This window comes from Chinchilla lanigera, unplaced genomic scaffold (genome assembly GCF_000276665.1).
Source record: "Chinchilla lanigera isolate Chin_1 unplaced genomic scaffold, ChiLan1.0 scaffold00005, whole genome shotgun sequence".
Taxonomy (NCBI): Eukaryota; Metazoa; Chordata; class Mammalia; order Rodentia; family Chinchillidae; genus Chinchilla; species Chinchilla lanigera.
In genome coordinates, this window is record NW_004955406.1 from 4,482,487 (window position 1) to 4,503,697 (window position 21,211).

At 39.9% G+C, this 21,211-nt stretch overlaps 1 protein-coding gene across 5 annotated transcripts in view; it reads right to left on the reverse strand.

Moving 5' to 3' along the window:
• The window catches only part of Rps6kc1 (ribosomal protein S6 kinase, 52kDa, polypeptide 1), a 159,996-nt gene that overhangs the window by 99,556 nt on the left and 39,229 nt on the right, over positions 1 to 21,211 (reverse strand). For all 5 annotated transcript variants that reach the window (XM_005374727.2, XM_005374726.2, XM_005374724.2 and 2 more), the window contains exons 4-5: positions 17,149 to 17,264; positions 11,003 to 11,096 (exon numbers count right to left, since the gene is read on the reverse strand). In XM_005374727.2, coding sequence (XP_005374784.1) covers positions 11,003 to 11,096; positions 17,149 to 17,264 — 210 coding nt within the window. The remainder of the gene's footprint in view (positions 1 to 11,002; positions 11,097 to 17,148; positions 17,265 to 21,211) is intronic.

A 21,211-nucleotide genomic window follows, 5' to 3' on the forward strand; every position in this document is an offset into this window, starting at 1 on the left:
TCATATAACTGACTTCATGGTGGATAAACACAATCTATAATAACAGATGGCAAATCATGTGGTCTCAGGACCACTCTTCACATTCTTAAAAATGATTTAGGACCTCAGACAGCTTTTGTGCATGTGGATTACACCTGTAAATATCTACCAATATTATACTGATTTAAGAACGTGAGACTAAGTAAAACATTCAGAAGCATTGCACATTAACATAAATTTTATGAAAAATAACTATATTTGCCAAAACAGAAACAAATTGTTGAGAGAAGTAGCACTCTTCACATTTTTGCAAATCACGCTAATGTCTGGCTTAGACTATGACTAGATTCTCGTATCCCATTGGACAACATGTCATCACATGTTATTTTGGTCAAAAGACAGGAAGAAAATGTCACAAGGATATATAAATGAAAAGCTAAGTGTTTTTGTAGCCTTTGCAGGTAACTGTGGATATTCTTCTTTGATACTACACCAAAAATTCACAAGAAACAGCTTCTTAAAGCTAGTTGCAATATGGAATATAAAATCCTATTAATGAAATTTCTATTTCTGTTACAGCTAAACCCACTAGTCTGTCTTGTACTCCGAATGGATCTACTACTCAAGCTTGAGTGTGTAACACACGGGTCATTTTAAAAGTATCAGTTCCCTGAACTACCCAGATCTTCCAAATGTTGACACCACATTTCATTATTACCATATCCAAAAAAAATCACATTTCTTGAAAATATAACCAATCTCATCAGAAAATTCTTTACATACTGGGAAACTGTTAAACTCAAAGTAGAAGTCATCCAAAATTCCTCCTGTGGGGCTGAGGAATTGCTCCTGCCTTCATGGGCAACAAATACTGTCAGGTGTTTTCCTTAAAGTGTCCACTACCTTCAGTCACTTTCAGGAAGAATAAAGTGTCAAATACCCAAGTTTGAGTAACAACAGTGTCAACTGTTTGAGCAAAATAGTGTCCCATGAAAAAAGCAGCCAGTTCCACACGGGACTCCGACCACGGTCTCCAAATGAGCCAACCATGGTAGTGCAGGTGTGCAGACTGCTTTATGTAGACTTTCAATTCATCACACAGAATGTTAAACAGACATGTATCCGAAGGAGGACATTTGATAAACTACCAGCCTTTACCTGCTTTGCCAAGGCCGTTCTGAGGAGGAATTAGCACTGGCTTTGCTAAGCATGGCAGTGCTTGCTGCTATCATTTGGGGTCACTGTCCTGACCCCTAAGGACAGCAGTTTTACTCCAACAGCTTTTGCATGATAAGTGCAAAGGTGACAGGGTGAGAAGGCAGGGGATGGCCTACTACCATTACCAAAACAGTTTCTGCCCTCTGGTCCCCCTGAAAAGAGCTCAGGAGCACCCAGGGGTCTGAAAACCACACTCACATAAGTTAAGATTCACAATCCAGTTACATAAGAAACCAGTTGGGAAAAAAAAAAAAAAAAGAAACCAGTTGGGGAACAACTACAGCCATGAGACTGAGTCACACGGACCATTAACTGCCAAGTTTCTCAGAAAAGAAAATGATTTCCTCAGGGCTAAATACTGACTCAAAATTGATGGTGGATTAGACTACAGGACCCTGTGATCCTAAGATCAGGGATTAGCAAACGTTTTTCTATAAAGAGCCAGAGCATAAACACGCGAGGCTCTGTCAGCCACATGGTGTCTGTCACAGCTACTCAACTCTGCCGAGGAAGCACAAAAGCAGCCGGAAGACAATAGGTAAATGGAAAAGCGTGGCTTATTTCAATAAGACTTTATTTATGGACACTGAAACTTTAATTCCATATCATTTTCACATCATAATATAATATGCGTGGGGGGGGGGAATTCACCATTGCAAGAATGTGAAAACCGCCCTTAGCACACAGGCCATCCGAAAACAGGTGGCTGCCAGATTTGGTCCCTGGGCCGCGGTCTGCCAACCTCTATTACAAACCCAAACTGCTTACTTCACATCAAATCGGGTAACTTAGAGCAAAAACCCGTCACTGGCAGCTAAGCTCAATTTCCCCGTCAGCTTTAGACAGTACTTTGGCACCCTGTCAAGATATCCTTATTTTCACGTTTTTTCAAGTCCTTAGAATCCCCATGAAGAACTGATTCTCTTCCCCACAACCAAGAGATTTCACGAACCCCATAATCTCGACCGGGGTTCCCAGGACCTAGGGGACATCGTTTCAGCTGCCTGCACTTCAGCCTGCAGGGAGTACTTCACACCCAGAATCTGTTACAGCAGCCTCAAAAGTTATTTATCCATTATTCTGAGAAATATGGGAAACTTTTTAAGAGATTTTTAAAATATTTTAGGTATTTCAATGCAAATTTGGTTCTTACAATGTACGGTCATATAATGTAGTACACTGAAATTAATAAACAATTTAGCTAAGAAAAAAGTTCTGGTTTATACAGCTAATCACAAAAGAAAGGAAATGCTGTCTACACATCCATTGTCTGCTCTCCGGTGTCTTGTCACTGTAACCTTCACACCATCTATCACATTGTTCTGTTCCATGCTGTGCCTGATTCTCCTTTCTAACAAGAACAATATACCAAAGGGCAAAGGGGTAGAGCTATGTGTACTCAGTTTCTTGGCTTTTGACCACAAAAACCTAGGAACACAGTCACACTTCCTTTTACCTTTGCAACCTTATTTTATTAGCAAAGAGAATCATAATTAAATGAAATTATATCAGAGAAGTATGACCGTCAAATCATCTAGGGAGAAAGAATGTGAAATTAAGTAAATAAATGTTCTATACAAAATGCTTCCTTTTCAAATTCTACCTAATTTCTAAATGAAGACTCTTTACAAGCAAGCAAACAACAACAAAAAAGAATGCAAGCAGGTCAGGAAGAGGCACATTCTTGCCAAACTGGGAGAAACAAAAGGAAAAAAGACTTTGGTTAATCTTTTTGGACAACAATTTGGCAATGTAGATCAAAAGCACAAATACTACTTTTATCTCTAGCCTGGAAATTCAGCATTTATACCAAAATCAATCAGAGATATGCAAAAAGATCTGCGTACAAGAATGTCCACCAAAAAATGTGAAACTCTGCAGATAGCATAAATTTCTAACAATAGATAATTACGGCACCTCCCTATGACAAAATGTTATACAGCCATTAAAAATCATATTATGGGAGAATGCTTAAGGTATTCATGATATATCACAATGCAAATAGTATTATATCACAATTCTAATTTTAAAACACAAACACACATGGGGGAAAGAAGCTTAAAGTATAGACTAAGTATTAATAGTAATCTTCTCTGTTTGGTAAGGTTATAGGTGACTCTGTAATACGAATTTCACAACATTCTTTGTGTGCAGTAAGCCCTTAAGCTCCATATCTGAAAAATATCAAAGGAAATGCTACAAGGACTAAAACTGGGAGATTGCTTGAGAATAAAGTTATAAGTATTACTAAAGACACCTCCTTGGCCATACCACAACTAATCATTTTCCAATATGTGCTGATGCCTTTTTTCTCAATTCCTTTTCAATGAAGTATTCTGCAAAGGGCTCATGGAAGGTTTTGTTTTGTTTTATTTTGTTTTGTTTTGTTTTCTTCCTTTTGGTGCTGGGGATCAAACACAGGGCCTCACACACGCTAGGCATGCACTCTGCAACTGAGCTTGGCTACACCCACAGCCTCAAAATGATATCTCGCTATGTCTGGGAATGAAATGTCCACAAAGGCCTGTGTACTAATGGCTTGGTCCCCTACCTATGGCGCTACTGGGAGGTGGTGGAAAGAAATTAAGTCAATAACGGCCTGCCACTGAAGGGGACAGGAGGTCTTGGCCCCTTCCCCTCTTTCTGTACCTCCTGGCTGCCCTGAGGTGAGTGGTTTCCTCTGCCACCTGCTCCCACCATGATGTTCTATCTCACTGCAGGCCCAAAAGCCAAAGCCACTGGACCACGCACTGTAACCTCTGAAACCGTGAGCCACAAAACTAACTCATTTTAAAATTGCTTTCACCTCTACAGCAATGAGCCCCATTTCTGACACTTAAATACCCAAACCTAATTTATCTTATATACTTAATACACTTGCTTAATACAGTGGTCCTAGAAATCATGGTCCTACAATTCAACTTGTTTTACTCAAAACAACTTATAAATATTATATGAGGTGAAAACTAAAACCCAGAAAGTTCTGAGAGACACATAGGACCCAAGTTCTCAGTTCAGGTAAGCACGCGGAGTCCTGTGGATAAGGCAGGCAAGGCACTACTGATACCTGACATGAGACAGAGACTCTGCCCAAAGTTAAGCCAACCTGAAGTCAGTACATCCTTACAGAGGCCCTCTAGGTTGTCACAAGAGTAAAAGGTGCAGCCTTCACCAGCACCATCAAGTCAAACACCTGAAGCTTTTTTGGAAGTGATACAAGGGGAAAGTCAGAGGTTCTATGAAAGCACTCTGCCTCCAGGTTCATATCACAGAGATTCTAGTCTCAGGAATATTAGAGGGCCCCAGGTGACTTGTTAGAGAGCCACTACAGACACAAGGGGTTTATTTAGCATCCAGTTCACCTACCTACCCTCACCTCTGTGCTTTGAACTGCTTGGAGTAGGGCAGTATAGCAGAATCTGTCTAGGACACCGTGGCTGAAAGGCCCCAAAGGAAAAGGCTGAGCTGCCACAGAAAAAAATCTTTATACCAAAAGCTATCAGAAATCTGTATTTGAAGACCATCTGTAAAAAGAGATCAGTTTCCTTTAGAACAACAGGCGGGCTCTCATGGGTGACTATATATAAAATCCATTGCCTCATTACTATTAGCTTATAGGCTTCAGTGAACTCTGAGGTTCAAACATTGCCATAGTCAACCAGAGGGAATTTCTACTTGTCCTAGTAGCAGTGACTCATGCTTCATGCGCAAAGCAAGATATCTATCCAGCAGAAGTTACCCTGAGGGGGAAGATATACAGATTGGTTTCCCTTAAGAAACAAGCCTTCTATGACCTGAAGTGAACGCCTCAATGTACAGCTCAATGCCACGTTAAGACTCCTCTACGTGATGCCCCGGTCATCACTCAGGAACAACTACTGTCACTGTGAAGAGCTGTTCCATTTTTGTTTTGAAGTTTTAATAACGTCTGTGGGATGTGCTTGTGCCTCCCACTTAAACAGTTGTGAAAAGAGCATCAGAATGTCTGCTGTATACTTGGTAAGAAACAGAGGAAGTTCCAGAAAGAACATACTGATCATAACAACAATCAAACTGTTACTCTGAACAACGAGGGTCTATTGCTTGGCTTCCCTTTTCCCCACTGAGCTTTTACCCTGCTGCTCACCATAATCGTCTCTGGGCTCTGGCGCTTCATACCTGTCACCAGAGCGCCAGGAGCTCACACTGAGATTTGTGCGCCAAACGTGGTTCTCCCTGCCTCCCCTCCAAAAATTAAATCTCTCCACTGCAGAATGGTGTGTATTCCTGTGAATGTCACCAAATACCTACACTGTTTTAGACACAAGGCTTACCCCTTTGAAACACCAGTTTTTACTTATCAAATAAGGCATTTATATCACTTTTACTGTTCCTTGTACCTAAAGCCCTGATTCCTACTACATATCACAAATGTTTTATTTGTCCCACCTGACCCTTAAACTGCTGATATCCAATATTATCCTCAACAGACCTGGGGTTTCCAAGAGTCCTTGGGTATAATATGCACCACCTATTTCATGTACACATACACATACACACACACACATACACACACACACACACATACACACACACACCCATTTGTGTTCATTTTGAGAAAAATGACCTGTTCTTACTTTCTATTTATGTTAAGCTCTTCCACTGAGACAAATTCAACTAATAAATGGCAGCTGATAAAGTAAAGTTGAGGAAATAAGCACTTAACAGGAAAAAAATAGTTTCTCCAAGCTGCGTAAGTAATGGATACTCTAACACAGGAAGGTTTAGAATAATCCCAGTCCAGAGATTTAGAGTGCTCATGGTGCCACCTAGTGGACATTTGTAGAATAAAAATTTTACTTGAAATTTGAATTACTTTTAATTAGGCTTTCTGTTACACTGCACCCTGTATTGCATAGACTTTAAACTAATCTTAAACATAGATTTAGAGTATTAGGAAATCAAACAACCACAGAAAGTTCCTGTTCAAAATGATCCTGCCTCAAGATATATAATACACTAAATGAAAATAACACAAATAATAGAAAATGAATACTCTGATACCAGGTTTTTATGAAATTTAAATAACCATATGCCTTCCTGTTAGTCCCCCAATGTTTTAAATATAGTCAACACTGTTCAATTTAATAGTCTACTTACAATCTCGGTGCCTGTCTACATACAGGAAAAGTATTAGTACCTTGCCATGAAGTAAACATATGAATATTATCTGATAGGACTAACTGTCATTTTAAGAAATCCCTTATGAAAACCAGCAACACATGCTATTCTCAAATGTACACCACGTTCACCCCGAAGTGGTTAATTCAAGACTACAGTGTGCACTTGGGAGTTCTTCATCTGTAACTTACAGGCCCACCCTCCGAAGCCAGTAGGTGTTACTACTACGGAGGCATTAAGAATTTCACCCTTAAGAAGAGCTACATACAAGAAGCTGATCTCTCCGTCCGTATTTGTGGTTGTGACCACCGAATTATTTTATCTTATTTGCTGCACGAGCCTGGAAAACATTCCTCCCAAAGCTGCAGTGGAAGTAATGTATCAGGAAGAGGAAATGACACAGGTTATCAGACGAGAGGGGGCCAACATCAAAGGCACCGATGTCAAGGCCAGCACAGCAACAAGGCAACTCACATCCTTCAAACGGGCCCCCAGATGAGGGAAGCACGTCAAGAGCCCAGTCCCCATGCAGCACTCTGGGCAGGGTCCCACACATGTCACCGTAACTTCACGGCTAAGTTCACGTCCAACAAAAGACTGAGACTTCATATGGAAGACATTAGCAGCCAATGAGATCACCTTTCATCTTGGAGAAAATACAGCTTGTTTTGGACAAAGGAGATAAAGAATAACAAACATTTTATCTTAAAAACATAAAATGCTAGTAACCTATCTAAAAACTGACAAATTTTGTAATTTCCAGTTTCATACTAAAAAAAATTAGTTACTTAAAAATAAATCACCAAATTACTCTTTATGAAATCCCAAGGGGTTTCTCAATTCCACAATAGTATAAAATAATTTTAATTTCAAAACAAAAATCACAGACTGTTGTGTTTTCATCAGAACTTTCATTTCAAAGTGAAGTGGGATGTGTTGGTTGCACTTTTCAGGAACTAACAAAAATAACGATGGCCTGGCCTCTGCCTCTGTTCTCAGAGAAGAGACAAGCACGCCGCACACTCCGGCCTGGCCGTGGCTTGGGCCCCGTGAGTGTGTCTGGAAGCTCAGCCCTCGGCATGGCGGTGACAATGCCATAGGGCCAGCAAGCTACGTGACCTACTGGGATGAAATTAGGTCACTGGGGACAGCACTGTCAGTAAAAATTGATGCCATTCTCCTGGGACCCCAATGAGTTCCCAAGAGAGTGGATATTATAAAAAGAGCTATAATCCCAGAACTCTGAGAGGCAGAGACAGGAGTATCACAAGCTCAAGTCCAACCTGGACAATGTAGTGACTCAGTGAGACCCTGTCAAAACAAAAATAAACAAAGGGATGTGGGTGTAGCTCAGTGCAAAGGCCCTGGGTTCAATTCCCAGTACTGGAGGCAGGGCTCTAGATCATCTGTCCAGTCCCTGGCCTCCTGTCTCACCCTGTGATTCCTTTTGCACACAGCTATTTCCCATCCTTTCAACTTCTCTACCACACTATGAGGTAGCCAAAGGGCCCCTCTTCAGAGACCACAGAGATGGGCCACTCTCCCAGCCTCCAAAACCGTAAACTAAATAAACTTCTTTTCTTTATAAAGCACCTGGTCTTGGGTATTTTGTTACGGTAATAGAATACAGATCAATACACCACACCATTCTACAATAAAGTCTTTATTAGTTGTAACTGAAAGAGACTATGTACTAAGATTTGCCCCTCTGGCTCATTCTACTAATTCACAAGTAGGAAACATGGAATCCACCTTCAAACCATCAGTTAAAATACTAACCTCAGAGGTACTGTTAGAGAGTGAATCACCTCACATTTTGGCTTTAAACTCAAACCATGTGCATTTATCAGCACAATCTTTCTACAACCTCTATTTCACTGCATACCTGTGGGGCTTGGCTGGCTACAAGCTCTCCTACTCTTCTGCTCTCTCCCCGAGTCACCTCTGTAGTTTCCAGATCTTTTGGCACCAAGCACGCCTTTTACCTTCCCATCGTGCCAGACGATCTCATGACAGTCAAGCCATTTCCCTCTCAAAGACCAATGAATGTGCAAGCTGTCTGACACGTTCTTCTATCTGTATTTGTCAATGAGGTGTCATTCAGAAGGATTCACAACCAGGCATAGAGGCTGGGAGGGGGCCACAAGCATTAACAGCTTTTCCCTTTCCATGCTGTCTGCTCCTGTGGACCCCAGTGTGGTTAGATAGCAATGGAGCTGAAAAACTGAACTGACAGCATAAACAGTCATTGGCTGAGTATGGTGACGCACACCTGTAATCCCAGCACTCCAGAGGCTGAGGCAGGAGGACCACTGCGAGTTCACGGCCAACCTGGGCAATAAAGTGAGTTCAAGGCCAACCTGAACTGCATAGTGAAACCCGGTCTCAAAAAGATTTTTTAAAAAGTCATTGTTAGTTGTAAATGTCATGAGTCTTTTTTTGTCTTTTTAACAGAAATGTTGGTTCCAATTTCTCTCATAAAAGAAATGTGATTTCTAAAAGATAAATTTGATCAGTCTTGCATTCTTACATCTGGTAATCTGAGCAACTTCGTTGAAGATAACAATTTGTAATATGACAACCACTGTTAGTTCCTATCATTTTGTGTTAAACCCTGTATCATTTTTATTGTCTTTGCTTTATTTTGTTTTTGTCTATGTTGTTACTATTTTGTTTTTTTTTTATTTTATTCCCTTTAAAATAAATAAAATAAAAGATAAATCCTTCCAAGGAGCACATTGTATTAAAAGTTCAGAGATTTAAAAAAAAAGCGAAGTCTACAAGGGTCACCCATGCAGGCCAGCTTGCCAGGGCGGCTCTAAGTCATGCTTGTGGCCTTGCTGCCATTATTAACACAGCACCAACTTTGCTCCTCAGAAGTATCCCAGCAAACAATGAACTACAGGTCCACCCTAGCTGTATCTCTTTCAGCACTGACACAGCCACGTGTTCACCCTGAGCAGCCATCAATACTTTGGAACACTGTCCTAAGAAAATCATCCCTAGTATCAATGCTCCTCCGCCCCTCTCCTGGACTCCAACTACAGACAAGCCACCTTGGTACTGCTTCCACCAGTGATTATTGAAGCCCAAACAGGCTCCAGATACCCTTCCCTCATCATGGTGAACTCCCACCTAGTAATAAAGACGCACTGTGGGTATCAAAAGAATACAGCCACTGCTTCATCATGCAGCCTTTGCCTCTTGTATCATAAAGACAAAAAGAGAAATAGTCTACATTCTGCAAAGCCCTACCAGAGGTCTCTGATTAAAACAGATCATGGACAATCTTTTATTCTTACGAATAGATGTTTTCTCCCAAAAAGCATGACATATTATAAAGTTATTGTCAACAACGTTTTTTCTATGATCTCTACGCAGAATCAGGATGGAGTTAATGGTACTGCAGGCTCAGTGGAGGCCCTGAGACATGTGTCCTCCTTACATTAAACAACCCCAGGCTTAACCAAATGGACTTTGCTTGTAAGTCAAGAAGAGGCAAAAGAAAAAAACTAAAAGCTAAACCAACAATACTCCAGTCTGGGCTACAAAGAGAATTCAAAGCCAGCCTAAACTGCATAGCGAGACCCTGTCTCAAAAAAAAAAAAACTAACAATTCTCAATATGGCAGCACCAAAAAGAGGAAAGGAAAAGATGAAGTACACCATCCCACACAGCACACAGGACTTGCTATCTTTACTAAATCCAGACGGGAATGTTCGGCAGCAGATCTATGTCAATGCGGCTGTCTCTCTCTCTCTCACACACACACACACACACACACTGGAGACAGCACTGCAGTGAGACTGTGGCGATCTCTTATGTCAGTCACAAAGCATTGTCCTCTACCAGCAACTCTCAGTCGTGAAAGACATCAACAGATATTATGTAGTCCAACCTCCTACCGTTAGTCAGTCAAGCCTAATGTTCTTTCAATAAATCTATTTTCTCTTTAAAGACCTCCCCCATCCTCCAATCTCTCTCTCAGTTAAAATTCCCTAATTTTCCCACAAAGAAAATTAGTAACAAAACTGCAAAGGTTAAAACGCACATATGAAAATCTTCATGTAAATTCAAGTACATGAATTCAAGGAATCAAACAAAATTAAATATTCTTGAATTAAGCTGATTAAAGTACAAAAACTGCTTTTGTTTAGATTCATGTTATTACAAGATATATCAAAAACACAAAAACTGCCTTAGGCTTATTCTTTCTGGGTAAATCACTAAATTTTCAAAGCCAGCCTTGAAACTCATTGTGTAAAAGTCAGATTCTGCTACATAAACTTTAGTAAGGCAGACTTACATGACAAATTGTACTGCCTTCTACATCAGAATGCCTTACTAAATTCTAACATACTTACTATACCATGTCACCAAATCTACGACACCATTAACTGTACAACGACTTGCTAATTTATATACCACTAGGAGGGAAGAAAAAAAGCTGTCAATTACATGTGAGAAATCGTCTTCCCAGGATTAGTGCACCCAAATCAGTGATGTTAAAATGGGGGTGGGGGGCTTAAAATAATGAAAGACCTTCAAATTCCTATGTATATCTACTTTTTTGGCAATGCAGATATGATCTGTAGTCTTCTGCAATCAAATCTTTGAAGTGCAAAAACTATATAAAGCTTCTTACCTTCTGTGCTACTCTCAGGAATGGGATCAGCAAGGGAATCCGAGCAAGCTTCAGCAGGGCCAATTAATTCAGAACCGTCATTAATTATGCCACCCTAGAAAAGATCAGAGCAGTTGTGTTTTCTTGTCATCGGGAGTATGAAAAAAATTAAACAAATATGAGTTACCTCAACTAAGTACAGTATAAGGATTACAGAAACTACTAATCTATGAAAGTAGATTACAGTTGCTTTAAAAAAAGGTGTCTCAGCACCGGTTCAGCAGTTCTAACAAATGCACCACACCAATGCATGTTAACAGGGGGAAAGTAGGGTGTGACTGGGGAGGGGCACAAGGGAAAACACTTCTTATTTTCCATTAAACTGAAGCTACTCCAAAAACAGTCTACTATTTAAAATGTAAAATAAGGTTATCATGTTTATAATAGTATGTGGCTTTTAACAAAAGTGTGTTATTTTAAATCTGTCAAAAGCTCTCACAGAGAAAATGCACAAGAAAAAAGCCAGCAGCTGAAGAGTGTTATTCAGTGTCCTCAGGGACGGGTCACTTCAGTGGTAACTGATGGAACCCACGGGGAAGTCACTGAATTTTATCAAATCATAAACTGCAACAGCACATAATAGCAGCTCGGGTAAGCTGGGAAGCCACTGAAGTTAGTATCATTTATACACCGCACAGGTGAAATTAACACAATTTAAGATGTTTTCAGTAAAGAGAAACTTTGTTAAAGGTATAGAAATAAATGTAAAATTGATGCCTCTGTCACCATCATTTTACTCAGACTAGGTTTGCAGGTCACGGCTTCATAAGGTATCTTCTTCTACTCTCTGCGCGCAACTAGAGAACACATCAGCAGAGAAGCAACTTGGCTTTGCACTATGACTTTATTGACTGAATACAACAGTTAAAGACAGAAGAGCTTACAGCGCTTGAGCAATTATAAATATTTGGAATAGTAATGCTCCCGCTCCTCGCCATCTTCGTCCTGCCCTCTACCAACAGTCCCATGCTCTAAACACTCGTGTCCCCAAGGAAACTGTTAGAACAGGCTGTCACGAGATCCAATTGTCCTGTCTGAAAGCTTCCATTTCTAGACCCGAGTTCAGTCCAAACTAAGGTTTTTTAAGACTAATAAACAAATGAGATCAAACTTTTTAAAAAGAAAGCTAAATGTAAAGGAATACTATGAACAGCTTTATATCAACAAAGTATACAATTTAGATGAAAATTCCTAAAGAAGACTAAAGTTACCAAAACTAAAAAAAATTAGAACAGACGTGTAACAATAAGTTGACTTTGCCGGGCGTGGTGGTGCACGCCTGTAATCCCAGCACTCGGCAGGTTAAAGCAGGAGGACTGTTGTGAGTTCAAGACCAGCCCAGGCTACAAAGTGAGCCCAAGGCCAGCCTGAACTGCATAGTGAGACCCTGTCTCAAAAAGACAAAAAAAAAGAAAAAGTTGAATTAGAATTAACAATCTTCCTATGTCAATTCCACTCCCAAGAAAGAAACGAAAATGTATGTCCCTGTAAGAGTCATATGCCAATATTCTTAATGGCACCATAACAGCTAAAGAAGAACAACCCAAATGTGTATCAACTGATAAATGGTAAAACAAATTGCAGCTTATTCAAAGCCATAGAAAGGAGTATTATACAGCCATAAAAAGGAATGAGGTGCCAATCCAGGATATAACATGGATGAAGCTTTAAAGCATAATGAGTTAAAAAATGTAATTCTATTCACTATTAGCAAAACAAGATTAGAATTCTTCACAAAAAATTAACATAAGAAACACAAAAATTATACCCTGAAAATTATAAAACACTACCAAGAGAAATTAAAGGATAGCTAAATAAATGGACAACCATTTTATGTTCACCAATTAGGACACAGTATTATCAAGATGACATTTTCCAAAATGAAGTTCAGAGTTAAAAGTTCTATGAGGAAGGCTGAGCATGGTGGCCCACACTTGCAATGGCAGGAAGATCGCTGTGAGTTCAAGGCAAGCCTGCACTGCATAGTGAGACCTTCTCTCAAAAAGACAAAAAAGAAAGTTCTACAAGAATTTTTTTTTCATTACAAACAGAATGATGATGAAAAGAAAAATTTATGGAAATTCAAAAGACTCAAAATTGCCTTAAGAACTTTGGAAAAGAAAAAATAAAAGGGGCAAACTTATACTATCTGATTTCAAAACTTATCACAGTACAGTAATGAAGTGAGTAAGGTGCTGGTGTGAGAACAAGCACACAGATGAACAGATCACACCAACAGGCCAGAAATAAGCCATTACACTTACAGTTAACTTATATTCAGTGACAGAGCCGACACAATTCAGTCTCTTCAACAAATGGTGCTGAGATATTCGCGTGCCAAAAGACACACGAGTATTTAATACCTGATAATACCATTGATCAGGTTTAGATCATGACTTTGACCACACACAAAAAATAACTGAAAGTAGATCACAGACCTAAATGTAAACTTCTAGAAAAAACGTATGAGAAAATCTTCATGGCATTGTGCTACTCAAAAACCTCTAGATATGACAATAACATGACCCAAAAAAGAAAAACATTGATTTTTATATGTCATCAAAACAAAAGCTTTTGTGCTTCAAATGACACCATGAGAAAAATGAGGATATACTACAGAATGGAAGAAAATATTACAAACCACAGGCTGAAAAAATACTTCTTTCCAGAACATATTCAGAACCCTCACAACTCAACAAGACAAACCAATCAAAACAGCAGGTGTTTCTGTTGTGGGAGGTGTTTTTGTTTGTTTTTTGAGACAGGGTCTCATGCAGTTCAGGCTGGTCTTGACCTCACCACGTAGCCCAGGCTGGCCTCAAACTCGCAGTGATCCTCCTGCCTCAGCCCCCTGAGTGCTGAGATTAAAGTTATGCACCACCATGCCTGGCTAAAACAGTGGATTGTAATAGGCCTTGCACCAAACAAGACACGTAAATAAGCTCAGGAAATCATGTTAAGTATTACTAGCCATGAGGAAAGTGAAGTCAGCGACTGTGTTTGGGGACCCTAGGGGTTAAACCCAGGGCCTTCTGAGTGACACACCTAGCCCCTTTCTTATCTTTTATTTTGGGACAGACTCTCACTAAATTGCCCAGGCCGAGCTCAAACTTACAACCCTCTTCGCCTTAACCTCCCTCCTCCCATAATGCTTGAAATATGGGGATATATCATCACACCCAGCTTAAATAACTTTTACTACAGTATACTGTGATCATTGCTCACAATTTATTATTTATTCTTGCTAATCTCTTACTGCCTATTTATAAATTGAGCTTTATTTTATGTGTGAATAGAAAAGAACAGCATATAGAGGATTTGGTTATTGCAGGTGGTTTCAGACATCTGTGAAACATCTTGAGACACACCTCCCCACTAAAGGTGAGGTGCCATAACGGAATACTGCTCAAGAACATGAAAGAATGGAATGCTGGTGCGTGACAGAATATGGATGAACTCAAAAACATTACATTAAGTTAAAGAAACAAGAACAAAAGACCACTTACTATATAATCCCATGTATCTGAAATGCTGAGAAATCTGGGGACAGAAGCAGGTGCCTGCCCAGGGAATGGGAAGGGCATCACTAGGCTAAGGGCCCAGGGGTTGGCTGAGGTCACGGGCATGATTTATAATTGGTTGGTGGTGATAGCTCCATGGCTCTGTAAGTGTACTGATAAGCAGTGAAATCGCACCTACAACTGGTAATTTTAAGGTGTCAATAAAGCTGTCATTAATAAATATATAACCACATACATTTGTGATGGGAAAGTTGGGAAAGTACTGTATGTGATGGGAATGCACCGTATACATGAAGCGCTTTGGGAATACACTATTAATTTCTGAAGGTGAAAGATGGGTAATAGAGGAATGTTCAAAAGAAAAGTCAGTCTAATCAAGTTGCTGTGTGGTCATTTGCATGTGGTATCATCACTGTTTCTGCAGAGAAAAACACTTGATTACTGCGGCCCACCCTATGAATTGGCTACTCAAAATCCTGCCCCACATCCTCACCTAACATGAGAATTAGGAAGCTCAGAGTCCCCTTGCCATATTCCACCACAGTAAGGACATCTGAGCCAGTTCTGGTTGATGATACGTGAGGACTGCCTACCCAGACTTCCTGGGAAGCATTTCAAACTGGCCCACTTCTTTTGACTCTTTACCTTTCATACCCAAGCCCAGAAATCCAGACCCTTGGTTACATTACTAAGCTCTGTGCCAGCTCTAGACAACCTCCCTTGCCTAAGCAAGAGATAAGTCAAATAAATCCCTTTCAAACGTTAATATGGCAAGTTTTGGTTTGAAGTGTTTTGTTTTGCTGGCAAATAAATAGCCCTGAAGATCATATTTTCTTTTCTCTATTTAAAAAAACTAAATACTACTGTTGCAATATTCCCAAATCAGCATCCTGCTCCTGCTCAGCGAACAGCATAAAACAGTTCCAGGGTATTTTCTACAATTAGCTGCCCTTCTCTTAAACTGTCCAATCTTGCCAGGTATGGTGGCGCACGCCTGTAATCCCAGCACTGGGGAGGCTGAGGCATGAGGATTACCACAAGTTTGAGGCCAGTCTGGGCTACATAGTGAGTTCAAGGCTAGCCTAAACTACATAGCAAGACCTTGTCACAAAAAAAAAAAAACCTGTCCAATCTTTCACAAATTCTAAGAGCAAGTATCTTCTTCTCATTTCTAAATCTAAAAGTGAATGCTTTCCAGAAGCAATTACAACATGGAACTCCGAGATCCAAAACAAATACTAAAATGAACAGGTAACTCTTATTTCCATTGCTTGAGGTCTACGATCCACCATTCATTCATCCCCAGACTTGTTTCCTTAGCCCTAAGATGTGAGTTAATTTGCCTTTCACAATTCCACAAAGCAAAATTTCTCTAGCTCAATAATAAAGCCTTCTCCTCCAAGCACAGACCTCCTGCCAGACAGAAACACTGACAGAGAGCGGTACGAGTGGAATCCCTGGTCCGTCTCAGCCTTGATCCTGAAGATCCCCATTGGTCCATAGCAGCAGCCACATTCGTATCAGCCTAGCTTGCAGACTAATGAAAGTGACATTGCAGACAACGTCTTTCCAAAGATCAGCTTTCTCTAGTAAGCTAAACGAGGTCACAGAAAATAAATTTTCTGTGTAGATCCACTAGCATCAGGAAAATTAAGTATCTCGCTATTAATATACCTTGCTGCTTATAAATCCTAAGAAATTAAATTCATATAAATGGGTACATTTGCAGATAAGGAAAAAAAGAAACAACTATGACACAATCACCTCATCTTTTTTTAAAAGGTTAATTGCATGCAACTGGGAAATGTGGTGGTTAAAATCTGATGCCAGCTGACACCTTGCACAGGCTCAGTTCAAAAATTAGAAAGTTATTACTAAAAATAGTAAAGAACCTAGAATTAAAGCATTACATGCCAAGAGTCTGAAAACACTAATGTGATCACAGATAATATAATGCACATTGGCTTACTTCTGTAAGTCTGTTCAGTGACCATTTTGTTATATCTTTACACAAATTAACCTAACTACAACAAATGTAATATGGGCTTGTAGTGGTTTAAATCCCAAAGAGAAGTCTGTCACTGAAAGAAAACTCAAAGGTGAATGAAAATAACTAGAGAAGGTTCATAATACCTAATTATTAAAAACATGTTTTTATTATGATAGGGAGAATAAGATAATCCCTAAATCCTTTGCCTTTGGGGGGTGGGGTGTGGAAATTGAACTCAGAGCCTCTGCACTGAGCTATGACCATCCCAAGTCCCCACCCTTTTATTTTTGAGACAGAATCTCACTAAGTGACTAAGTTGTGCAGGTTGGGTTAAACCTTGCAATCCTCCTCCCTCGGCCTCCCAGACTGTTGCAGTTAGCAATTTTTTAAAACCTAGGCATCAAAAATCATATACATTTCTACACCAAAAAACAGAACATATGCTACTTATGCTTATTAGCTACTAACTTGCTTATTTAGTTACTAACTCCTATTTTTTTAGTGGATAACAGAGGGTTTTTTTACTTGCATTTACTATAAATTAGAAAACAAAAGTGTTTAGTAAGATGCAAAATATTCCGGAAAGACAAACAAACCTTGAAAAAGTCTTCGAGCTGCCTGCTGTTGTAAAGAGCAGGGATGTTGGCAGAGAACTGCAGCAGGTCCTCGGCACACTGTCTTCTCTCTTCTATGACAGTTTCATCAAATCGCCCTGGAATTAAATGCAAATCAACACTTACACAGAGAATCATCAAATGCCGCTTCATGACATTTACATCCAGAGATGGGAAAGCAGCTCCGGCCGACCACTGCCTGTGTGCTGTGCTCATTATGCAAACTTTGGAAGTCACATCTAGGCTCTACCACAATTAGAATCAGCAAGAGTATAAAATAATGTTTCTGAGAACAAGAGGTAGAAGTGTCCACTGATAAGTAAATGGTGTGTTCATAAGGCCTGTCAGTGTAAGACATTTATTGTTCCAGAATCTGGTGATCGAAATTAAGCTGAAAAGGTAATTTTAAAGAACTCAAATGGTTTGCTCTCGTAATTTAATGTTGCAATTACTCATACACTTTGCCCTTTTCTCTTCTTTATGATTATAAAATGGCTGAAGGGAGGAAATTATGAGAACATCTGTATTATGGGTGGGCAAAAAAACCTCAGCTCAAAACAAACAGCTTTTCTGCCGACTTCCAAGTGTGACGCCAAAGCACCGGTGACAGCAGCTTGTGAGAAGGAAGGGGACGCTGCACCAGCGAGTTCCACTCTGCAAGGTGACAGACAGGCGGTCTGCATAGAATTTTTAATGATACGCAGAATCTGAAGGCTGACAAGACATTTTCAAACGTGAACAATTTGTCCAACTCAGGCAAGAGCATCAGTGGGCATCTGTCAAATGCTGACTGCAATGCACATTTAAAAATACAGAAGCAAAAGGGCAGCAGCATCACATCCTGAAACATTTTCAGTGGCTCTGCAAAGTATCGCCAAGAGGCTAAGGCACAGAGCGCTTCTTATTACATAAACCCAGGCAAGAATCTGAAACTGAACTACTAGAACACCCGCTGCTCGAGGTGCCTCCTGGGGCTTGCAGTGCTTATTTCATGAAACTGCAAAAAGTTTGGGGGTTCCACCCAGGTTCAAACACCAGCTCCACCGTTCACTGGCTACCAAATCTTAAGCGGACTATTTCCTCACTGCGTAATGGAGAGAATAAATAATGTACTTAAGGATCGCCGTTCCCTGTCAGCCACACGGCCAGTGCTTAACGGATGATCCTGGTGACCCTGAATCTCCAAGAGCTGTCCAAGCAGCTAACAAACGGAGCGTGCTAGCAGGGTTCTGCTGACTGTGAGAATAAATAACAAAAACTGCCCAAAACCTGTCTTACAGTGAAACTTTATGAAGAGAAATTTTAAGAGTGGGTCCATAAAAACATCCCAAGGGTTGGCATGTAAGTGGAAAGGCTACTATAACTAGACAGGATGAAGGGGATAAGTCTGGGAGAAAAGAGGAATGGACCTGATCAAAATATGTTTTATGCATGTACTGAAAATACCACACTGGAACCCAATGTTCTGAAAAATTAACAGGCACTAATGAATATATTATTAAAAATAAAATGCGAAACAAAGAAAGGTAGTGGGGGTAGAAATGATTAAAGTACGATATATACATATCGTGAAACCCATAATTTGTAAAATTATTATGAACTTACTTTTATAATAAAAAGCTTTAAGAACCCCCCCCCCAAAAAAAAACAAAAGAATGTAAACCCTAGGCCATGACACATGGATAGGTTTTCCAAGACAACAATGCTACAGAATCCCACACACATAAGCACAGGTTCATCTTTCTAGAGAAAGGCTCCACAACGTTTTTAACATCCTCCGAGAGCCCAGGGCCTGCTAAGGGCATCAGCTAAGTGGCAATCAGTTACAGAAAGGTTCCCTAACCTGCAGGATTCTGCCTTGACTATGGAACAGGCTGCCAGCTGCTATCCAAATTCCTGTTCTTACTTTGACCCTTAGCAAAATTAGCCTCAGTTTTTAACTGGATATGCTGTAGTCCATAAAAGACAACAACTGTCAGACTGCCTTGGAGTCAGGTGTGGACATGGGCCAAGCTCAGGCCAGTATCACACAAACAAAAGTTCAAGGATAGCTTCCCAGAAATCCGCTTCAAGGACAGCTGATACATACCCTCCCCTACTCTTTCTCCCCATCCGCTGTCCCTTCCTCTGTCCCTTCCCCTTTTCAGGAAGGACCTGAAGTGGATGTCTGAAAAGGGCAGAGCCACACAGCAGGAGCAGGGATTCCCGGTGGCCCTGAAGCTGCCACCCGAGCCCCCTCCAGACCTTTGTCTATGGGAAGAGACTGACTCCCTTACGTTTTGCCACAAGAAACCAAGCCTGGTATAATCCATGATGCTAAATCAGCTTCCCTATTAGTTCTCAGTTCATATGCCACAATTAAATTCCACCCTCCCAATATCAAATTTAAATTTACACTCCGAGCTTACTAATATTACCTACCTAATATTAGCTAAAAACAAACTTCCAAAAATTCCAGTAAGTAGAGCAAATTCTTTGGCCTGAAAATGATATAAATTATTCAATCTTGGGAAAAATCTACCAGCCACACAGATGAAGTGCTCACTATTCTTCCTGTTGTCTAAGGAAGTGTGAACCTGTGTCTCTGACTACAGTGCAATGTAATTATACTTCAAAAATAGTCAACTCTGCCGCCTGTGAATTAATATCAGTAATTCTGTAAACAGCTATAATCTTGGAATGGAAACCCAGAAAAATGCAATCTTTTTTTACACTTCAACCCACAGGAAGGATTGTGGGTTGAAGTGTAAAAAAAACTTGTATCATCTTCAAACACATTAACTACTGTGGAGACATTTTAATGGAAGACTTCTTAATAATTAAAGACACCTAAAAAGATTTTATTTCTGTTTGAAACAAATATATAAAAATTTGGGGCTTCAATCCTAATATGATTCATCTCACCTCTCCATTCAGCTAGACTAAATGCTTAAGCAATGCAATATATGTGTCAAAAGCTCGTCCTTGTGATAATTCTATTGATCTACGTGCTTCTATTCCACTGCCCCTGGACAAGCAGAGATGAATTATAATATTTTTTCAAAGTGGAATACAACAAAAAATAATGGCATATGCATTAAATGGTTCAATTACATCGAATTCAATTACATCGAATCTTATCATCAGAACAAACATGATGAAAGAACATATGTACTTCTTTGTCCGGTCCTGTCTTAGATTTCAGAATAACAGAAAAAAGTAGTATCAGTAACAAACAAGGAGATGGAGATGGACTGTAACGTAATAACTACTGGCCTTTATGTAGACATAGAACACCACCTAGTTTCTTCATTTTCTTAAAAGGGAGCAATAGTCACAGCCATCCTAACCGCAGACAGTGCCGGGGTAACTATTCTCAAAACTTCACCTGAAAGGCAGCAACAGCGTGAGAAAGCAGACAGTGCTCTTCTCACTGCTGCTTTCCATTTTCACTCATAGTGCCAACGTTTATTTTCCTGTGACAGAGTAAAAAATTATAGGCAGAGCCAGGAAATGCAAAACCAATTCTTTCTAGTAGTAATATACATCATGTATTCCAAGTGTCCATGTAATAGATGTAGGTCATTCTTCCACACCAAATTACCCCATAATGGTTTGTGTATTAAAATCTGTGAGAGGAAAAATTAAATTCAAACATCCTAACTAACCCAGTTAATCATTGGAAATAAAGCCTCTATCTCTGATCTATAAGTTGCCTTTGGTATTTTCTCTGAGTTGTATTTATAATTATTTAGAACAACTCACATACAGCAGTTTACAACTTCTTAAAAATTCAAATGTCAGTGATTTTAAAACAACCAGTTCCATGGAACTAAAATTTATCCTTGACCAATACAAAGCCACTCCAAATGGTTGATGCTGATGATTCTTGATTACATCAAAAACACATTCAGAGGAAAAAGAAAACAAGAGGCCAAGATTCTCGAGGTGAATTCCCTCAAGCCAAGGAACACCAAGAACACCCCTCTAAATAAAGAAGGTAGACTCATGACTCCCCACAAGCAGAGAAAACGCTCACCACCGAGAAGCTGGAAGCGCTGCACAG